At 45.6% G+C, this 21,232-nt stretch overlaps 1 protein-coding gene across 5 annotated transcripts in view; it reads left to right on the top strand.

Moving 5' to 3' along the window:
* The window catches only part of PTPN3 (protein tyrosine phosphatase non-receptor type 3), a 109,838-nt gene that overhangs the window by 18,575 nt on the left and 70,031 nt on the right, over positions 1-21,232 (top strand). For all 5 annotated transcript variants that reach the window (XM_079928028.1, XM_079928025.1, XM_079928026.1 and 2 more), the window contains one exon: positions 16,190-16,344. In XM_079928028.1, coding sequence (XP_079784154.1) covers positions 16,207-16,344 — 138 coding nt within the window. In that variant the 5' untranslated portion in view covers positions 16,190-16,206. Of the gene's footprint in view, positions 1-16,189; positions 16,345-21,232 lie in introns of those variants that run through there.

Raw genomic sequence — 21,232 nt, 5'->3', positions numbered from 1 at the left:
ATAAATTGGACTTCATCAAAATTAAAAACCTTTGTATCTCTAAAGACATCAAAAAAGTGACAAGACAGCCTACAGAATGGGAGAAAATATTTGCAAATCCTATCTGATAAAGGTTTAACATTAAGAATATATAATGAACTCCTATAACTAATCCAAATTAAGATAAACAACCCAATTTCCAAATGGGCAGAAGACTTGCATAGACATTTCTCTGAAGATCTACAAATGGCCAATAAGCACATGAAAAGTTGCTTAACATCAGTAGTCATTAGGAAAATGCAGATTAAAACCACAGTGAGATATCACTTGACATCTATTAGGATGGCTATTATCAAAAGTATAGGTAAGGATGTGGAGAAATTGGAACCCTCTTATATGGCTAGTAGGAATGTAAAATGGTGCAGCCTCTGTAGAAAGCAGTTTGGTGGCCCTTCAAAAGGCCAAGCATAGAATTCCTGTATGACCCGGCAATTCCACTCCTAGGTATATACCCAAAAGTAGATGTTTGGACAGAAATGTCATTGCAGCACTATTTACAACAGCCAAATGGTGGAACCAGCTCAAGTGTCCACAGATGAATGGATAAACAAAATGTGGTCTCTCCATACAATGGAATATTATTCAGCCTTGAACAGGAATGCAGTTCTTATACATGCTACAGCACAGATGAACCTTAAACATTATGCTAAGCCCACTTATGAAATACCTAGAATAGGCAAATTCATAGAAAGTAGATTAGAGGTTGCCAGAGGTTGGGGGAGGGAGTAGGGAATTATTGCTTCATGGGTGCAGAGTTCCTGTTTGGAGTAATGGAAGAGTTCAGGGAATAGATCGTGGTGTTGGTTGCACAACATCGTGAATGTAATTAATGCCACTGAATTGTACACTTAAAAATGGTTGAAGCGGCAAATTTTATGTTCTATTTAAACCACAGTTTAAAAAAAAGACCAGAGCAGGTAGTGCTGTGTCTGGGGGGAGTACAACTTTGTCAGGAGCCACTGGGTCTGGGTTCCGCTCTGTGCCGGGTCACCTCGGGCATGGTCCTTGCTGTCTTTAGCCTGAATCCCTCTTCTGATGTGGGAGCTGGACGAGATGACACGTGTAGTCTCTGGTGGGTCATGGGTGGTCAGGAGATGCCTTCCCATCCCCTTTCATTCCATCCTTCCCAGTGTAAAAGGATTGTTCTACCTGGTAGAAAAGACAACAGTAAATCTGTTGGTTTTGCCCAAATTATCATTAATTATCTGCTCATCTGTTCTGCCTTTTTTTGTCAGGTGGTGGTCTAGCCACTTCCTGTCACCCTGTGGCCATGCATCTTTGGTGGCTGGGGTTTTTTTCCTCCCTAAAGCAGGGCTCATCTGGGCCCAACTTCCTGACATTCGTGCCTGCCCTTGATCACTTGCTCCTTCTTCCCTACTCTCGTTTACTGTGGGTCCTTTTTGGAAGTCTGAGCCCTCCTAATTAGAAGTCATCTGAGCACCTAGCCATGGTTATGGTTCCACTTGTTGGAATACTATAAAACTGTAACAAAAAATGCCAGTGAAGTGTTTGAAATACCTGGACAAATGTTTCATTGCGCAATGATGGGAAAGAGTAGGCTGTATGATTATATAGACATGACGAGTACAGCGTAAAAAGCAAACTAAAACCCTCCCGAAACAAGACAGCGCTGTTGGTGTTATGTGACATGAGTGTGTCGTAGCAGCTGGTCTGCTGAGCCGCCCGCTTCTCCTTCCCTCCAGGGTTAGCTGCCTTCCGGTGCTCAGAGCCAACTTGTTTTTTTCACAGCCATGGAGGTAGGTAGGTAGGTTCTGCGCTGCCCAAGCACCTCCCTTCGCCGTATGAAAGAACTTCAAGGTTTGGATGTTGTGAGGTGGTCCTGGATCCTCCTGGAGACCCACTCTCCTGCCACACTCAGGATCTAGCTGCCCCCCCACCCCCATTTATCACTTCCCCCCACCGCGTGGCTGCCCCCATGAGATCTGTTGCTTGGAGCCAACATGTGTGCCCCAAAAGTGAGCGGGCAAGGATCTGGTTGAGCTCAAGTTCATTGAGAAACCCAGTCTCCTGGGGGCTGCAGTGCGCCTGGGCCTGCATCAGGAGTCCTCCAAGTTCTGAGATCCTTGGAGGCAGGTGCCGTGGAAGGGGGCTGGCCGGCCACTCTCAGGATCTCCCTGGAAGGAGAGCTGTTAGTCACGGGGTAGGAGAAGCCCAGGCCAAACCCAGGGCCTGGCCTCAGGAAATGAGGTGGCCCACCCTGCTCTCCCGCGGTTAATAATTAACTCAGGGTGGCTGCCTGTCGAGCTGGAAGGGCCTTTAGACGTTCCGTGCACTCACTCCAGCCTACGCCTTTTGTAGAAGTGAGAGGAAGTCACTTACTATGTTTCCACAATTCTGAAAGATTCGTGTTCCATGTTTTAACTTCTCTGAAATCACGATCTTCACAATCAAAGGGTACTTTGGATGTACTGTTCCTTTAAAATAACTCTTCTGAAACACCTGTTGTCATTTTAGAACAGAGGGAAGATGGTAATAAATACCCGGTCATTACTCAGGTTTCTGATGTTGCAGAGTTAAAGGCAAAAAGGGTTTTTCTGGACCATTTCCTCCCTAAGAGGAAATTTACCAAAATGCGAGCTGTGGGGAGGGTTGAAGAAGATTATCTCAAAGGGTAAGAACATACCTGGAGTCAGTAAATTGCAGAAACAATAGTGATTAAGTGGAGCCTTTTCCCTCCAGTGAATCACCTGTAGTTCACCTTCCTCCGGTCATGCAGGACGGGGAGCTCAGTGGGGAGGTGTGTGATGCCCTGAACTGAGCTTGGGACCCTCACCCCGTTTGGCGGCTGACTGTGTGACTTGGGCAGGGTTCTCTGAGTCTCATCTACCTTCTGTGAAATGTGGACAGCTGTAGGAACCTTGGTTGCACCCCAGGATAGGAAGCCTGGGAATGGGAACGGCCCAGGGACTAAGACGGAGGGGGGTGGGAGGGGCCATCATGCAGGGGCAGTCCTCAGAGTAGCTGGTATTACGTGTCTGCCGTGGGCCAGGGCCTCCACGGGGTTAGAGACGAGATTGCCGCTCCTCAGAATTACTTACAGATGATGAAACAGACTTTGAAAGTTAATTTGTCCAGGGTCCTATCAGCTTGGGAGAGGCAGAGCAGAGACTGGAACCCAAGTCTGGTTTATTCCTTCAGACCTCCAGTCGGCCCTGGCCTGCTGAGACCCCTGGCCACCCAGGGCCCCCAGGCAGTGGTGTCCCTGGTCAAGTGGCTTGAGGACTTCTTGAGATTAAAGAATGGGTTGTATGTCTGTATTCCCAGCTCCCAGCATGTGGAAGGTCTCAGTACAAATAAATAAAGGCAGCAATAAGATATATTATTTTCATTTCATTATTCCTAAATACTATTCTGATTAGCATTTTGGCACGCCTTTATAAGTCTTTTCTTTCTTTCTTTTTTTTTGGAGTTAATGTGGTTTCTTTTAATTAATTTTCTGACCCCATTCCCACCCCCGCCCACCTCCAAGTCAAAGCCCTGGAAATCAGACTAGGCTACGTAAAATTACGTTTTTATCTTGGTCTCTAGACCTGCCGGCAACCAGTAGGGTCACTGTACCTAATATAACCTGAGATGGCCCCTCGGATTAAAACTTTACAGGCAGAGGATTTTAAAGCTGGAAGGCGACTTAGAGGGCTCTAAGCTGGGAAACCGAGCTAAAAAGAAATGGAGTAGTAACTTCCCAGGTCACTTCGCTGATTACAGACAAATAGGGCGGTGCTGGCGCGGGGGTGGGGGGGGAGTATTTTTCTGTGCTTCCTTGAGATAAAATTATGGTGAGGGCTGCTGGTGGTGAGGATTGGGTTTCTCTGGCCAGGCTGCTGCTGGCTTCAGACTCCTTGGCAAGAGCAGAGCTGGCAGGAAGGTCCAGTTGTGAGATTCCAGCTTCTTGGCTGGGATGTGCTGCGATTAGCACATCTCAAACCTTTCAAAGTGACTTTGGCTGTTTTCTTTTCTGAAGGCTTCTGCTGCTTTTGGCTGTAAAGGGGTGGGGGCTGGAGCCTAAGATAGAAATATTATGGACTGACACCCAAATGGGTGTGTCTGTGCCCCAAAGGCAAATATTAGCACAGTATTTTTGTAAAGTTGATGCAACTGGATTCATGTCCCTGTAAGAGTAAATTTATTCTATCCTGTTTTCCAGTCTGTTTGGGGCCCAGTGGAACTATTCAAAGGGAGAATGAGAAGAGACGGGTTGCTTAATTTTAGGTAGAAACTGCTCAATATTTTAGCTTTACATACTGCTTTTTGTCTTCATATTGTTTTACCCTCTACTTCATAGTTTGATGGGCCATTTTAGTTTTTTTCCCAAGATGGAGGTATCCATTTAGAATTATTTCCCATGAGAAATCCATTTAAGAAATCCAGTTTTGGACAGTGCCACTTTGAGTGGGTTTTGGCACTGTCGAAACAGAAGTCATAATAGAATCTTGGTCCTGGAAGCTGGAAGCTCATCTCTCCTACCCCTTCCAGTGCCAGCCTGCCCTCTGCAACTTACTCACCAAGGGCCATATCCACCTCCTCTGCTTGATCACCTCTAGTGACGGGGAGCTCCCTCTCTCCCAAGGCAGTCCCTTTCGTATTTGTGCAGCCCTGAGTGTTCAAAAGGTCTTCCTTCTGGTTTTTTTGTTTTGTTTTGTTTTTTCCTTCCATCTTCCACCTATTGAACCCTTGGGGTCTGAAACAGTCAGTCGAATCTTGGTGGTAGTAATAAGTACCGTTGATCGGGCCCTGCTAGTGCCAGTTAGTATGCACATATGTTACCTTCAGTGCTTAAAACAACCTTGGAAAACAGAATTTCCACCTTTCTATAGATAACGACACTGAGTCTCGGGGAGGGTGAGTGATCTCTGTTAAGTTCACACAGCTGGTAAGTGTAAGCTGGGGTTCCAGTCCACATTTCTGCTTGATTCCACTGAGGCTGACCTTCCCACAGCCTCACACCATATCCTAATTCCCCTTCTGTGTGACATCCTGGATATTTGAAGAACCTAGTCTCCTCCCTCAGATTTCTCTAGGATTTCAGTTATTCCTCAGACACTCTGACTAATAAATCTGTTTCTGTGGGGTTCCTAAAACGTGCGTGTATTTCCCCTCCTGGCCTTTGCACATGTAGTGTGCAGTTTCTGGACTGCCACTGCTTCTACCCGGCTAGTTTCCCTTTATCCTGCAGGCTTCCCCATGGAGCCTTTGTGTGCTGGTCCCGCCACCCACCCCAGCCTGCCTGGCTTGGGTCAGGAGCCTTCCTGCTGTTCCCCTGGCACCCTGGGCTTTCATCCCCCTTAGAACTCGAAACTCCAGGCATCTGTGCCTTCCCTCACCCTACTCCCTCGGCCTGGCCCAGAGCAGGTGCCCAGTAAGTAAATACTGAGTGAGTAAAAGGTACGGAACTCCTGCCAAAGTAATAACAAAAGCTGGAAGGAATCATAAACAAGATGGATGGGTCTGTGAAACTGTGGTCCTAGTCCCATGCAGGGATTTGGCTTGGAGGCTGTTGACAGCTTGTCTGGTGGTAGGTCCCACAAGTCTTCTCCCCCAGCGTGGTTTGGTTCAGCCCCTCAACAGCTGGCAGATGTCCCCTCTCTTCTTCCAGCAAGAGGCGGGCTTGCTGGCCTCTGAAGTTTCTGGGTTCACTGATGTGGTACGTAACGGGGGAGTTGACCAGTCACTGTTCAGACATGCTCGGGGTGGGGAGACTGGGACACAGCCCTTCTCATTTCTCCCCAGTGAAGCGTCCACGTGCGTGGAGAGGCGGCTGCAGAAGGCTTGGGTCCTGTGAGATACGTGGTTTAACACTACACCATGGTAACCTTTCCCTAAACATTTTCTTTAAACTTCTAAAAATCTCATTTAAAAAATCTCATGAAAATGGTGTTAACATTTGGGAGACTGGTCCCCGGGAGGGGCATCATGTTTGGAAGGGGTGTGAGGCAGCTGCTCCAGCCTTCTTGAGAGCAGCACTCTCACACTTGGGATTTGTGCATTTTTCCTCGGTGGTACTTCAAGAAAGAGGAAAGGAAAGAATGTGATGACGTCATTTAACGTCCTCACAGGTCGAACGTATTCTCTGGTCGCCTAGGAGCAAACCCTGTGTTTTGAGGTGCTAGGCGGCTTCTCATCACAGCCCTGGACACTCAGCTCGCGGGTCGTCGTCAGAGGTTGGTTTCTCTTTATAGCAACATCACCTCTGTCCCGAAATGCCTGCAGCTCCCACAGCATTCTTAGTCTTGCCCTTCAGGGAGCTTAAAACTACTTCTTGTTATCCTCCCGGTATCAAGTATAACTTTTCTTTGGTTAGTTTTGCAAGTGTCATGGTGTCGAGCCTATAAATAAACCCAACTCCATAATAAGAAAACTATTTGACATTTTGAAGTTGTACGAGAACAAGGGCGCTAATTACAGGTCTCATTGGAACACAACTGATCCTACAGATTACCCCACCCTGCTTCTCAGGGGCTACCGGTTGGAGGTCCACTCCCTGGGCAAGTTACCGGCTCTATGGAGTAAAGGATTTGATCCCAACATGGTACTTCTGGAGTATTAGGATTAATAATTGCAGGGGTGGGGGAGGGCTAAATTAGGAGGTTGGGATTAACATATATACACTGCTATATATAAAATAAACAACAAGGACCTACTGTATATATAGCACAGGTAACTCTACTCAATTTTTGTAATAACCTATATGAGAAAAGAACCTGAAAAAGAATGTGTGTGTGTGTGTGTGTGTGTGTATATGTGTGTGTGTGTGTATATATATATGTATTACTGAATCACTGTGCTGTACACCTGAAACTAGCACAACATTGTAAATCAACTATACTTCAATTAAAAAATAAAACTGAACTAGAAAAAGAAGGATTAATAATTGCAGGATAATTTGGGTATTAAGCTGTGGGGTTAAGGAGACTTGTGTGAGCATTTTCTCCCATGCGGTGAATAATGTGAAGTCAGAGTTAAAAACTCATGAATGCATTCATGGAAGCATTTTTTCTAAATAAAAGGCATTAAATACTTTTATATATGCATACCCAAATTAAAAATAAGTCTTGTGCACCAGTACTTCCATTGTCAGCTGTGATTATTGTATTAATTAGCAGGCTTAAAGCTTTAAAGATGTTATTTAAAATTTCTTCGGTGTATAGGCCCAGGACAAATTAGTTTATTGGCTTTACCATTGAATTAGCAACATGAAAATGCCTCCCTTAATGAATAGATTTTTCTAATTTAGTAAGTATTCAGTAGTGATTATGTTTACATTCTAAACTAGTTTTTAAAATAAGTTAGTATATTTATCTTTGTATTATTATGCAGTGCTGTACTTTGGAAATTAAAGCCAAGTAAGCGAGGAAAAAAATGGCAGAAGGTAGTGTTGATAAATTTACAAAAATTATAGTCATGGTGAATATTAAATTCCATGTACCAGTTGTATGGTAATATGATTATCAACTGCACATAATGTAAAATTAATAAAGTGAAATCTTTTTTTAAGATATGGGCATGTCACAGATGAACTAAAATCACCGGTTTTTAATTAGTTGGAGTGAGTTTTATTAACATTTGCAAAGCTAATCATACAAAATGCATGTATACCTTTTTCTCTTCTTCCTTAAGACAGTGGTAGTTGACTGTCACCCACTTATGAGAGTGTGCATAACAGAAGGCAGTCTGGTCTTTTTTTATAACTTGGATATTATGAATTGTTAAGAATTGCTGTCTGTGAGAGACGTGAGCTAATTTGAACAAAGGGAGACGTCTGGTTAGAAAATATCACATGATAGAATCCTTTCTGAACTGAATTTATTTTCATGTTGCTTTCTTCCTCTGTTATGACCACAGCACTAATTCCAGCACCAGCATATAGACTGGAGTCTGTTATTTCAACATTGCCTTAAGGAAGTGCTTCCCCAGACTGAGTGATGGGGCAGCTAAGCTATAGACAACCCTCTTTGGCTCTGGGAAGCGACTTGTAATGTAGACGGGAAAACTGACATGGGGTGCTGACCTAACCAAGCCCCTGACTCTAAGCACAGATGGTCAAAACTGAAAGGAAGTATCTGATTAAGAGTTTTCCACTGCCTTGGTGCTCAGACACCCTGCATCAGTGTCCCCTTGGGATGCTTATTACAGATGCAGTTTCTACCTGACAACTAAAGCAAGGCAAGGTCCTGGTTGGGATCTTGGATCAAGAGGAAAGAAATAAAGGGACATCATCAGAACAATTTTCAAAATTTTAGCATGGACTATAAGTGCTTTATTGATGTTAAATTTCCTCAATTTGATAATTGTACTGTGGTTATGAAATGTCCTTGTTCCTGGGAGATACCTGCTAAAATATTTAGAGGTAAAGGGGCATGATATCTACAACTTTCAAGTGTTCATTAGAAAGCTTTGGGGGTGTGGTGTGTGTATGTGCAGGGGAGAGAGAGAAAGCATATGTGACAAAATGTTAAGTTGAATCCAGGCCAGTGGGGATGTACAGGAGTTTCATTTTTCTTGCAGCTTTTCTCTAAGCTCAAAAAATTTTGCAAGTTTTAAAATGCAGTCTCCTGGGTTCTTACTAAACCAGAATCTCTGTGGGTGGTACCCAAGAATCTGTATTTTTTTTTTTTTTTTTTTTGCGGTACGACGGCCTCTCACTGTTGTGGCCTCTCCCGTTGCGGAGCACAGGCTCCAGACGCGCAGGCTCAGCAGCCATGGCTCATGGGCCCAACCGCTCCGCGGCATGTCGGATCTTCCCGGACCGGGGCACGAACTCAGGTTCCCTGCATCGGCAGGCGGATTCTCAACCACTGCGCCACCAGGGAAGCCCAAGAATCTGTATTTTAACAAGCTCCCCAGATGATTCTTAAGTACACTAAAGTTTAATTTAAGTCTCTGGTTAAAAAGAGTCTCCTTTTAATCACTGTTTCTGTTTCAGCAACTTAAATATTAAGTATACATTCTTGCAGTTTGATCTAATCTTGATCTAGTGCTTGATAAATGATAAATCCCCATCCAGGTGTTTGTAAGTTTTATCTTTAGGAGGGAATACGCCCCAATTACTTACTTCAGCAGGGTGTAAGGAACACTTAGGCCCAGGTTAAGAACAGATTGGAACTTAGAAGCTGGCCTCGTGGGAGGTGCGGCCAAGCACCGGAAAGTGGTGGTTTTCCTGTCGGTATGCGGCGTGGTCGGGAGTGATGCGAGTGATTATTAAGGCCCCTGCTGGCCCCACCCCAGCCCAGACTCGGTTAGCCCGTGATGCAGCCCAGCTGCTGTGTCTACAGCGAAAAGGAGGAGGAAGCAATATTGGTATTAGCAGCTAAACAAATAAAACATTTATCTTAAATACGTTACATACTGGTATTTGAGAAGCTCATAATCTGAGTCCGCCGCCTAGCATGGCTGATGGTATATGAATGTTTATTACTTTTCCATCTAGAGATCCGTCTTCTGCTGATCAGACATCCGTTGGGGCTCATAAATAGCCAGAAAAGGGGAAGCACGCTCTCCTGAGTTCACTACGGAAAGGGAGGGAATTGGGAGACAGAGAAGGCCTTATATATTCTGGGAGACGTTTAAAATGAGCTGACACGCGGATGATAAACGAGAAAGCATAACTATCCGTGTTTCCCTTGAGGAAGAGGGAGGAAAGCAGAAAGTCATGCTAGGAGGTGAAGTGTGTTCCTCTGGTGGTCACTAGGTGGTAGCATTGGCCTAGGTCAGCTTGAGGATGGTTCAGGTTGATTCCCGTAGGGAGCCAGCTGTGGCTCATTTGTGTGGTCTGCTCACACATCAGGTGTTTTAAAATCAGGACTGCTTTCTTCTTTTTGTTGTCTTTTCTTTTTTTCCTAACTGAAACTTTTGCACTCTTGAGTTAGAGATCTAGCTCTTATTCTTAAAAACAAGGGTATGAAATAACGTTAACACTTCTTTTTGAAATGATCAAAATGGAATTGGGTTGCTTTCTGACTTTCTTCTCTAGTGGAGAAGACTACTACTCTCCCTTCTTCCTGCCTGTGGTTCATTGGCTTGTGAAAAAAACAAAGGTCCCCGGGTCAGCCTGTAGACCCTCAGGATACAAAGCATCACTTCCTCCCTGTCTCGGGCTCCAGGGCAAGTGATAGAAGCCTTGTGAGCCAACCCTGACCAGGAGGGCACCCATGCCCCGGGCAATGGGCTCCTGCTTCAGGGTCCATTGAGTTGGTAAAGTAGCTGACAGGTGTAGCACATCTACAACAACTGCGGGAAACACTAGTACAGTATATCTGTAAGTATTTGAAATCAGGATTGCGCTACAAAATCCAGAATCTACAGTCAGCACCTGATGGCACTGGAAGCTTAGCATTGTTTTTGTTTGTTTGTTAGTTTGGGCAAATTATGCTCAGAGACTGAGGCTGTCTTTATGGATAATTTATTTATCATGTGTTCACTGTGGGAATTATAATTTTTAATAGGTCACAAGCCAATAGCATACAGGATGTTGACTGAAAAAAATATGCACAACCTAAAAGTTGAGCATTATGTTTTATTTGGCAGACTTTCTGAGGACTTCGAGCCCAGCAGGCAGCCTCTCAGATAGCCCTGAGGGACTGTTCTGAAGAGGTAAGGGAGGAGCAGGATATATAGGGAGTTTTTTCAGCAGTGACCAAGTATTCGGAACTTCAAACTGTTCATTAAAGAAAACCAGATATCTCAAATTAAGGAATTTAGCGCTTTTCTATGTATGGGAAGATGCAACAGTCTGGGCTCATTGAAGTCATTCCTTTGATGTGCACCTTAGCTCTTTAGGGCCAGTATCCAGTTCTTTCCCATCCAGAGTTCCCTAACCTTTGGGTGCACTGTTGAGGGTGGCTGCAGTGGCTGAGGGCCTGGCAGTGGGCAGCCCCGTTTGTCTCCATCCTGAGTTCCCTCAGGGCTCGCCTTCAGGGGCAGCTGTAGTGGCTTGATGGCTGCAACATCTTTTGTTCACTGATAGGGCAGGCAACGTTTTTTCATTCATACGGATGATGTCTCTTAATAAGCCAAGAAAGAAAGAACATACTGCAAACCAACGGCACAGTGATTACACTGTTGTTCCAGGCAATGGGGAGATGAAAGAAAAATCCCAAGTTTAGTTGAGATGTCCCTTTCTAGGAGGTGGTTCTCGTAGAGTTCATCCTTCCAACCAAAAGCTGCTGGTTTAGGTCCCTCACCTCTGGGGCATGTAGCTTATGGGCGATTGCATCAGTGTTGCCAGGCAGGGTGGACTGGTCCGAAGGTTATTATTCCAGGAACCGTTACGTGGCTGGCACCACTGCCTATGAGGAGTAGCCTCGCCAAGGCAGGAACAGATGTCCCTTTTCTTCCTGAGACTGCTGCACTGTTTAACATCGCTGTTGACCAAAAGTAGCCTGGGCCTGGCAGGAGCAGGTGTCTCCAGACCTTTGGAGAGCTATTTAGATCAGCGAAGAGTAGCTTTGCCCAGGCCGAACACTCTTGAGTTGCTGGTCAACCTCTTCGTGTTTAGTCCACCATGTGATGGCCACCAAGCTGTTACTGCAGTGTCAGTGACATGATGGTCCTGTCCACTACAGGTCCGAGAGTTGGATAAGAAAGTCCTAATAGCCAACTTCAAAGCCAATTCATCAAAACAGGCTATTCCAAACAAGTTCAAACCACACTTTGTCTGAAACAAGCTTTCACAGCATGGATTTGAAATCATAAGTCAGTACGCAGCAGATTGTTTAAAAATGCTTTCTGTTGAGTGGTATGTGTCACATTGTGTAGGTATTTACACATGGTGATCCTGTGGCTCGTGGCATGTAGTGGGCTCCCACCATCCCATTGCACTGAGATATTGCCTAGGTCTGTAATGTTTTGCAAGTATAATCTTTGTTAAAAACTACAGTCACAGTAGAGCCTCTATTGTTATTGTGCACAACAGATTCTAAAGCTGTAACTGCCGTGTTTGTTTGTTTGTTTGTTTCTTAACGCAAAGAACCAGCTGGGCTTCCACGTTGTAAAGTGCATCAGCTGCAGATGAAATCATCTGTGGTTGGAGAGGCCAGTGTGTTCCTGGTTGGGTTGTAGCTTTGTTTAGAATTAAGAGGCTTATAAAGGAAGCCATAGAAACCTCAAGTTCCCTAATTGCCACGGTACAGGAAACAGGGCTTGTTAGTCATCATCCATTGTCCTGCCCGGATTGTTTAAGATAAAATTTCAAGACAATCGGAAAACACCACATGACTCAATTATGTGGTTATGCAGCGTCAGGCTCGCTCTCATTCAGGTTTGCTTTGGGAATAATTGTGGGGAGAACGTTTCTGCAACTTTCATGAAATAACCAAATTATGATGTGAAATAACCAAATTATGATGTTGTTGGGTCCCAAGCCCTTTATGTAACAATCAGTGATCATGTGAGGAGGAAAAAGTAGGTCTCTTCTGGGTTGCTGGTCTACTTGAGTCTGTCAGCAGATGGCTACAGGATCTCACTGGGAACACCATTAACCCTGGTTAAGTTAGTAAGTTCCCACGGGTACACATGCTGGCACTGGACACAGAGCTGCTCAGGTGAGAGCAGTGTGAAAATCAGCCCTGCCTTGGCCGTGTCAGCCCACGTGACTTTCATTTGGAGGCTCCTGTTTGAAATCACCCTTGGTTTTTTTTCTGTCCAGGTTGTGATGTGATTTGCTCTCAGTTTTAGCTGCTCTGAGCAACTGCCCAAGTCTTGCACGTATACCCTCTGAATGGCTCAGATTTTGCGGAACCTATACAGTTGTCCCTCAGTTATCTGAAGGGGCTTGGTTCCAGGCCCCGCCCCCCTGCCAACCTTGGACACGAAAATCTAAGGATGCTTAAGTCCCTTATATATAGTGGCATAGTATTTGCATATAACCTATGCACATACTTTAAATCATCTCTAGATTAATTATAATGCAGTGTAAATGCTAAGTAAATAGTTGTAAGTATGACATAAATGCTATGTAAGTAGTTGTAGGCTCATGGCAAATTCAAGTTTTGCTTTTTCCAACTTTCTGGGATTTTTTTTTCCTGAATAGTTTTGACACGTGGTTGGTTGAGTCCAAGGACGTGGACCCCTTGGATATGGAGGGTTGACTGTGTTCTAAGTCCCACCAGCTGAAACACCACCCTGAGGTTCCCTGAAAACCCGCTCCACTTCTCTGGCCCTTCCTTAGAGGGCTTCCCAAAAGGAGTGTCATTCTACACCACACCCCAGAATGCTGAATCACCATCTGTGGGTGGGGCAGGGACAGGCATATTTTCTGAAAGCTCTCCAGGTAATTCTGATGTGCACCTCCCACTAAGAACCACACTTGAAATTGTCCTATTATATCTTAAAAAAAAATTTTATAACCCACCCGAAATTCTTTAGACAAGGACTAAAGAATAAATGTGACATTTCAAATTCAGTGTAGTTAAAGCATTATGAACACATTTGTTGTCTTTTGATAACTTTTGGTCTTACTCAGAAAATGCATCCCTATTCTGATGACATTTTCCTTGGAAAGGGCAAGGTGGGGGTGGTGGCGTGGGTGGAATTTTGTAAGTGACAACAAGTTCCCTTCCACTGCCAGTCCCGGGAATCTTTTTTATTAATATTTGAGGTTTCCTCTCCCCATCTGCAGAAGCAGGGAGGTTTTCTTGGAGCTTCTGAAATAGGATTAGGGACCAAGGGTGCTCTTCTGTCCTGGGTGTACCTTCTACATAGCTTTCATCCCCTCTGTGTTTTCACTGCCTGCAGCTAAGCTGTGCTTCTGTGGTTCCCTGAGGCTCGTCTCTCCTCGGGCCTCTGGTCAGCTTTGTCCTCATACCTTCCTTGCTTCTGATTTCTGGATCTTGATCTCTGGCCCTGCCCTGACGTATTGGTGCTGCTTTTCTGGCTGTGTGTGACTGCCCTTCACAGTGTGGACCCTGGGTCAGCAGCTTCGGCATCACCCAGGGGTCTGAGAAATGCAGGTTCTCAGGCCCCACCCAGACCTGCTTGCGTTCAAGGTTGCATCTTAACAAGATCCCCAAGTGATCTGTGTGCACGTTACAGTGTGAGGGGCATTGGTCTATGGGACACCACCACTCTGTGTTCTAATTGAAGCCTCCACTCTCATCCCATCCTTTTGTCCTGCCTGTTCCCACCAACCCAAGTTTGTCTATCAGGTTGTACTATTTTTTTCCAGACTATCAGTCTTGGCTTCATATTTCATCTTATTCATTGACTCATTCAGATATTTATTGACTGCCTACCAGAGCTAGGTATCGGAGATGCAGTGAGCAAACCCAGACCCAGTTCCTGCCCTCGTGAAGCTCAGCTTCCAGCGGCAGAAGCAGATATTAAATACATCATCAGTTATAAATGTGAAATTATGATGAGCACTGTAGAGAGCCTGTAACAAATGTATGAGTCGTTAGGGACGCCAGGGAAGGCTTCTCTGAGGAGGTGATCCTTGTGCCAAGCACTGAGGCCTGAGTAGGAGTTCTCTGGTGAAGAAAAGCAGAAAGAGCTTCCCAGGCAGAAGGAACAGCATGTGCAAAGGCCCGGCTCATCATAGAAGGTTGACAGAGAATTAATGTTTAAAAGAACATTAAATTGCTCTTAAGTCCTTCATCTTTATCTGCTCGCCCACCCAATCTTGTCAGACTGACACCTCCATTCCTAAGCTGAGGAGCTGGCCTGGACCCTTGTCCCTCCCGCCGGCACGAAGTGACCATGTGCTCGGTTGCATACCGCTTTAGTCTGTTAGTCTAACACTTCACAATTGCGTTCATTGATAAAACCGCTTTCATTACTGTTCCCTAATATACCACGCTCAGATTTTTAAACTGCTCTCTAATTCCCTCTCCGTTCATGTATTTTTAAAGTAAACTTTGTTGAAATATACATACAAAAGAAGAGCACAAATCACAAATATACATACAAAAGAAGAGCACAAATCAAAAGAAGAGCTTGGTGGATTTTCACAAAGTGAGTACACCAGTGTTATTAGCACCCCAATTAAGAGATGGAATTATAAGCATCCCAGAAGACCCCTGGACACCCCCCAGTCACTACATGCGGAGGTAACTGCTGTCCTGTCTTCTGTTGATTAGTCTTGCCTATTCTGAACTTTATGTAGATGGAATCACACTATACAGGTCATCTGTTGAGTCTTGGACTCTTTTGCTCAACACAACGCTAGAGGAATTCGTGTTGTGTGTCACAGTAGTTCATTTATATCCTTTGCTGTGTAGTCATGCATGGTGGGACTCCAACACAGTTTATTCGTTCTGTTGGGTCTTTTACAATTTGGAGCTGTTATGAAAATTCTTATGCATGTCTTCTAATGGATAAATGTATACTTTTCTGTTGGGAATATGCCTAAGAGTGGAATTATTTCACAGAATGTGCATATGTTCAGCTCTCGTAGATACTGCCAAACAGTTTTCCAAAGTAGCTGCACTAATTTACATCCTCACTAGCAGTGCCTGAGAGTTCCAGTTACTCCACACCATGGCCAACCCTCGGTTTTGTTGGATTTCATCACAGCCATTCTGGTGGGGGTGTGGTTCTGTTGCTTTGAGGTTTCAGTTTGCATTCCTTTGACAGCTAATGTTCCCGTTTTCTACCTAGTTGTTTGTTTTTTCTCTTTTTGATTTGTAGTAGCTCTTTATATATTCTTTGTAGTTATAGATTACAAACATCTCTGTGGGTCTTTTTTTTTTAAATAGTCTTTTAATGAATAGATGTTCTTAATGTAGTCTAATTGATCAATAAATATCTTCATATTTTAAATCATTTTTGCATCACATTTAGTTCTGTAAAACCTTAGAGGTGTAATACACAAATATATAAAGTTGTAAAACATTAACAAATTTAAAACCTGGGAAATATAAATTTAGAAGATTTAGACCAGGGAGATAATCAGACAAAAATAAGCCATATAATTCTCTGAACGTGTTATAATTGAGCAATAAATATTGTTTAAAGCTGCTTAGAAGTCGAAACTCAGGTGGAAACATGGTCCGTCATCTGGCTCTCATTTATCTGAGCTCTTCAGACAGTTTTGTGAGGGTCAAGGCAGACAGGTGAGGGATGGATGGAATGGGAGGTATGTTCACATGGAACTGGTAATTTGCACATCAGAGCTAACCAGGTGTGTCTTCTGTTACAGGTTATTCAACGATAGTTATGACCTCCCGGTTACGTGCGTTCGGTGGAAGAATTAATAACATACGCACCTCAGAATTACCCAAAGAGAAAACTCGAGCCGAAGTCATCTGCAGCGTCTGCTTTCTAGATGGCTTGGTACAGACCTTTAAAGTTAATGTGAGTTCTCCAAATTTAATTTTTTCTGAATTAATGCCCCTAAGAAATACTTTTCATCTGTTGGTTTATAAAATGAAGAGAAAGAATTTTAAATTAAAAGCTTGAGGTCTCAGATCTTGTCTGTTGAGATTGAACTAGAAATATCCTTAAAAACTTTGTCCATATTCTTACCTCTACCAGGCGTGTCTTCCCCCCTCTTCTTTGTGAACTGTGTGAGTCTTAGATGTTACTGCTTCTGTGACGTCTTTGACTTCCTGGGCTGATTCTCCAATAATGGTGCCCTGTGTGTGCTTTATTAGGGCCCCTGTCACATTGCATGAATAGTAGTTGTAATTATCAGGTTATATGTCACTCTTTAAACCGTGAGCTCCTGGAGAATGGCAATAGTGTCGTTTCCCCTGTACCTGCCTCACAGCAGGTACTCATTCAATGTGCAAATGGTAAATGGTGGGTCCTTTCTGGAGGGTAGTGAGATGGTTAGCCTCCCAGATGGCAGGGCTCAGGGAGGGCCTGGCTTGTCCCACCTCAAGCAGAGGCAGGGCTAGAAACGGGGTCTCCGGTCCTACGTCAGCAGTAAGATGCCTAACCAGTAGCCGTCCCTGCTGCCTCGCCCCTCCCCAATCACCACTGGGCGTTCGTGACCCTTGCCTGTCTCTCCCATCCTCTGACCGGTTCTAAGGGGGTCACCTCCGACCCCAGATTGGCTGCCAGCATCTGCCCCAGCCTGGAAAATTCAGTGTGCAATGGAAGGCGTCAGAAAGAGAAGAGAGGGCACCGGAGAACAACTCGGGGATGTTAGAAGGCCACAAGAATTTGAAGGGTGACAAAAAGTGGTCCCTGCCGGGGTCTTCCCCCACCCATGAGTTTGCCTCCTGCTGACCCCAGGTCACTGTGGACGTTGATGGCTGAGCAGGCAAGAGAAGAGGGCATGTGCATGAAGTCGCTGCACAGGGGCTGCTCGGTAGGGGCCCCGAAGGTCTCTTCCAGTTGCTGTAAACTGACAGCTTAGTTCAGACATGGCTCCTTTGTTAAAATTTATGTTGTCTGTCTTGGAGCTATTCCTCAGTCATATATCTTCTTCCTGACAAGAACATGAATGTTTATTCAGCACATGTTTACTGAGCACCTACTACATGCCAGGCTTTGTTCTGGGTACAGAGAATACAGCAGTGAACAAAACAGAGCAAAATCCCTGCCCTTTTAAAGCTTACATCCTAGAGGGAGGAAACAGACCATAAACAAATGTGTACTATGTCAGGCGGTATCATGTACTTAGAAGAAAAATCGGGATAAGGAAGGTGGAAAGTTAAGGACAGGGCAAGGGGTGGGGTTGTCATTTGTCATTTTATAGAAGCAATTCAGGAGGACCTCACTCATACAGTGACATTTCAGAGGTGACCTAAAGGAAGTAAGGGGAGGAACTGTGTGGTTCTCAGGAGGAAGCACGTTCCAGGTAGAAGAAACAGCAGAGCAAAGGTCCTGAGGTGGGGTCCCCTTCCCTTAGTGTGGTTGCAGAACAGGCTAGAAGCCAGTGCATCTGGAGTGTAATGAGGAAGGAGGAGGGGAGGAGGCGATGAGGTCAGAGAGTTAACAGGTGATGGGTTGTTTTGTTTTGTTTTCCTAACAGCCGTTTCAAGAGATTTTCTTTAATATTGTAAAATATTGTGAAGGACAAGTGAGCTAGCAGACACACATGCACCAATGTGCCTTTCGACAAGATTATCCCCTACTCCCACATCAAGGTGGACGTGAGTTTGGAGAAATGAACACAGCAGATGGTACAGACAGAAAAAACACCGATAAAAAGGATGGAATATAACACTGTACCTGGTCATTTTCCTATGTCACAGCAGAACAGTTTGGTGCAAATAGTTAATTTTTTCCTCTTTTCCACTTAAGTCTGGAGAAAAAACCCAACTTTTTTGGTAATAAAATAGGTGTTTTTTTTGTTCGTTTGTTTGTTTGTTTTTTGCGGTACGCGGGCCTCTCACTGCTGTGGCCTCTCCCGTTGCGGAGCACAGGCTCCGGACACGCAGGCCCAGCAGCCATGGCTCACGGGCCCAGCCGCTCCGCGGCACGTGGGATCTTCCCGGACCGGGGCATGAACCCGCGTCCCCACCTGCATCGGCGGCAGGCGGACTCTCAACCACTGCGCCACCAGGGAAGCCCTGTTTTGTTACTTTTTTACCGTACCTTTCTCCTCTTGAGGGGGATAGGGGGATTGTGTAGAGCCTTGCAGGTCATTCTGAGCACTGGCTCTGTTCTGCATTGGTGAGTTTAGGCAGAGACCTGACGTGATCTGACTCAAGTATCACTCTGGATGCTCAGTCGACATTAAACTGGGGGAGGGGGTGGGGCAAGGGCTGAGACTGTTAGTCTGTGGGAGAGACCATGACGATTGGACAGGGCCGTTAATGCGGCTAAGAGTAAACCAAGTCTGGAAATACTTTAAAGGTGGAACCAGTGGGATTTGGGATGTGAAAGAGGCCTCAAGGTGACTCCCAAGGTTTTTGGCCTGAGCAGTGGGTAAGATGGAGCTGCAATTTGTAGAAATGGGAAAGCCTGCAAGACAAGCAGGTTTGGGGGCAGAAATAACTGGTTCTGTTTCGGACGTGGTGAGTTTGAGGTGCCTGTTACTCGTCTGCGTAGAAATGGCACTAGGTATACAAAAGAGGAGTTTAAGGGAAGGGTTTAGGCTGGGATACATATGTGGGTCTTACCAGGGTAGATGTGGTACTTCCCGATCACTTGAGAAGTGAATAGAGAGAAGATACGAATGAGGTTCGCTGTTCAACGGTTGGGGGATGAGGAGCAAGCAGGACTGTCCAGGGCGATAAGGGGAGGCCAAGAGGGAATGAGAATCCCAGGTAAGAATGTATTCTAAAGAGGAGGAGCGATGAGCCCTGTAGAGGAGAATGCGGACGGCGTCCGCCCAGAGTGATAATCACGTGCCTGGCGTTCAGTGGGCACCCAGTCATCTTCAGTTACGAATGCCGTTGTTATTGTCACTGCTGCCTGTGCTGCCCCCCAAGCTTCCAGCAGCCTGGTCAAGGCTGACTCACACTGAGCTTCAATTTGAGGGCCTGGTTGCAACTTCGAATCTCCGTCACTTTATATGTTTCTGCTCCTGGGGGTCATTTGCGCTGTCGCATTCAGATCCTTCAGCCCAGGTCGTCTTATGACCAGGAGCGGCCATCCTCGGGGAAGCTGACCTGGACGTTGGCTGTTCTTAGCTCCCCCCAGAGCGAGGCTGTCACGGACAGTGACCTGATGTAGCCGAGATGACCTCTTGTGGGGCAGGCGCCAGGCCGGGAGGGGTGTTCTTATCAAAAATGTGTCTTGTTTCAATTCCTTTTGAGAACCCGGTGAGTTGTGCAGATACTGGAATGGATGAATTATGCACTCCAGAGGGGAGAGTGGCAGTGTGCTGGTGACGTGCAGACTCTGGCGTCAGACCCTCCTGAGTCAGGCAGTCAGACCATCCGGACAGCACAGGGCACGGAGCCTCTGAGGCCTCTGTTTGCTCATCAGCAGAGGGGACGGTGTTGACAGCTATGTGACATGGTTGCGAAGACTGAAGATTATATATAAAAAGTGCAGAATACCGTGGCAGGCTCCTTGTAGATGCCCAATAGATTCAAGTTATTAATAATATATATTAAACATAATATAAAATCATACAAATAATCATTTCAACAAGGGGAGCAGATAGCTCTTTGCATCAAGAGTATCTCGTAATTTGGAGGGAGAATATCTCATGATTTAGAGTATGTGGACCAGGTCATCTTTTCCACACTGTCCTGATTCCCCTGGGATGGGAGGTGACCTGGGAAGTGGAGGAAGCAGCGGGAACCAGGGCCCTGGGGCAGGAAGGGGGATGTGTTCAGGATACAGGCGGTGCCTTGTGTTCCCACACTGTGGGCCAGATAAGTGAGACTGTCCCAGAGAAGCGGCTGCAGGAGGGAGTGACAGTTATCTAATTCTCCTCATCCTGGTCATGGTGACCTGTTTTCAGGTACATCATCTGCTATCAGGTGCTCAAAAAAGCTGCCTTTGCTGGTTCTATACATGGTCTCTTTCTGACTCACATTGCCCTTAAGTTAAATGGTTTGGTTCAAAGGATTCCCAAGAAGTCTGCCTGTTAGAGGAGAATTCGCGATTCCCCACCCCTGTGCCTCTGTGCTGCGCCGGCCGCTTTGATGCCTTTTCTTAGCTCCTGCGCCTGGAGGGAGGGCGTGGCACTCAGCCCCGTCAGCCTCCCAGAACCAGGTCAGGGACTGCTTTCCCTTGTCCCCAGGTTGAGTCACCCATTTGTGTTGTCCTGTGTGTGTTCACTGTGCCCCGAGTGTTCTTTGGCACTTGACACACCGGGTTATGGTCGCTGCTTGCACGGCTGGCCTCTCCAGGAGGGCAGGAAAGGGACACGTGTTATGACTCTGTCCCCACGCCCAGCACTGTGCCCGGTCTGAAAACACTGAGTGGCGAAGGTGTCCGAGTCCTGCTCTGGACGTGAAGTGTGGTTGAAAGTCTCCGCTGGCTTCTCACCTCGGATGCCGGGGAGTAGGGAAGCAGATAATCCTGCAGTGTCCCTTGCCAGGTCACTTGGAGGGTATTTCCAATGGCATTTGCGTATTCTTAGCTGTCTTCCTTCATGCTGTTATAGAGTTTTCCTCCCTATGTATACTTGCATGGCGCCTGAGGATTAACATTTTGCTGTGGATAATCCGTGGGTAGGTCACGGAGAGTTTACTGTCATTGGGATACCTGAGTTTTCCAATTTAGACATGATCACTTGGGAATCTCAGCTAAGAAGAAAGGAAGGAAGAAATCTTAGAAAATTAAATTTATCTCATTCTCTTAAATCATATTTATCTTAGCCCTACTTTCC

The sequence above is a fragment of the Stenella coeruleoalba genome, assembly GCF_951394435.1.
Source record: "Stenella coeruleoalba genome assembly, chromosome: 7".
Classification (NCBI taxonomy): domain Eukaryota; kingdom Metazoa; phylum Chordata; class Mammalia; order Artiodactyla; family Delphinidae; genus Stenella; species Stenella coeruleoalba.
Note: the sequence above shows the minus strand (reverse complement) of the source record. Positions and strands in the feature narration are given on the sequence as shown.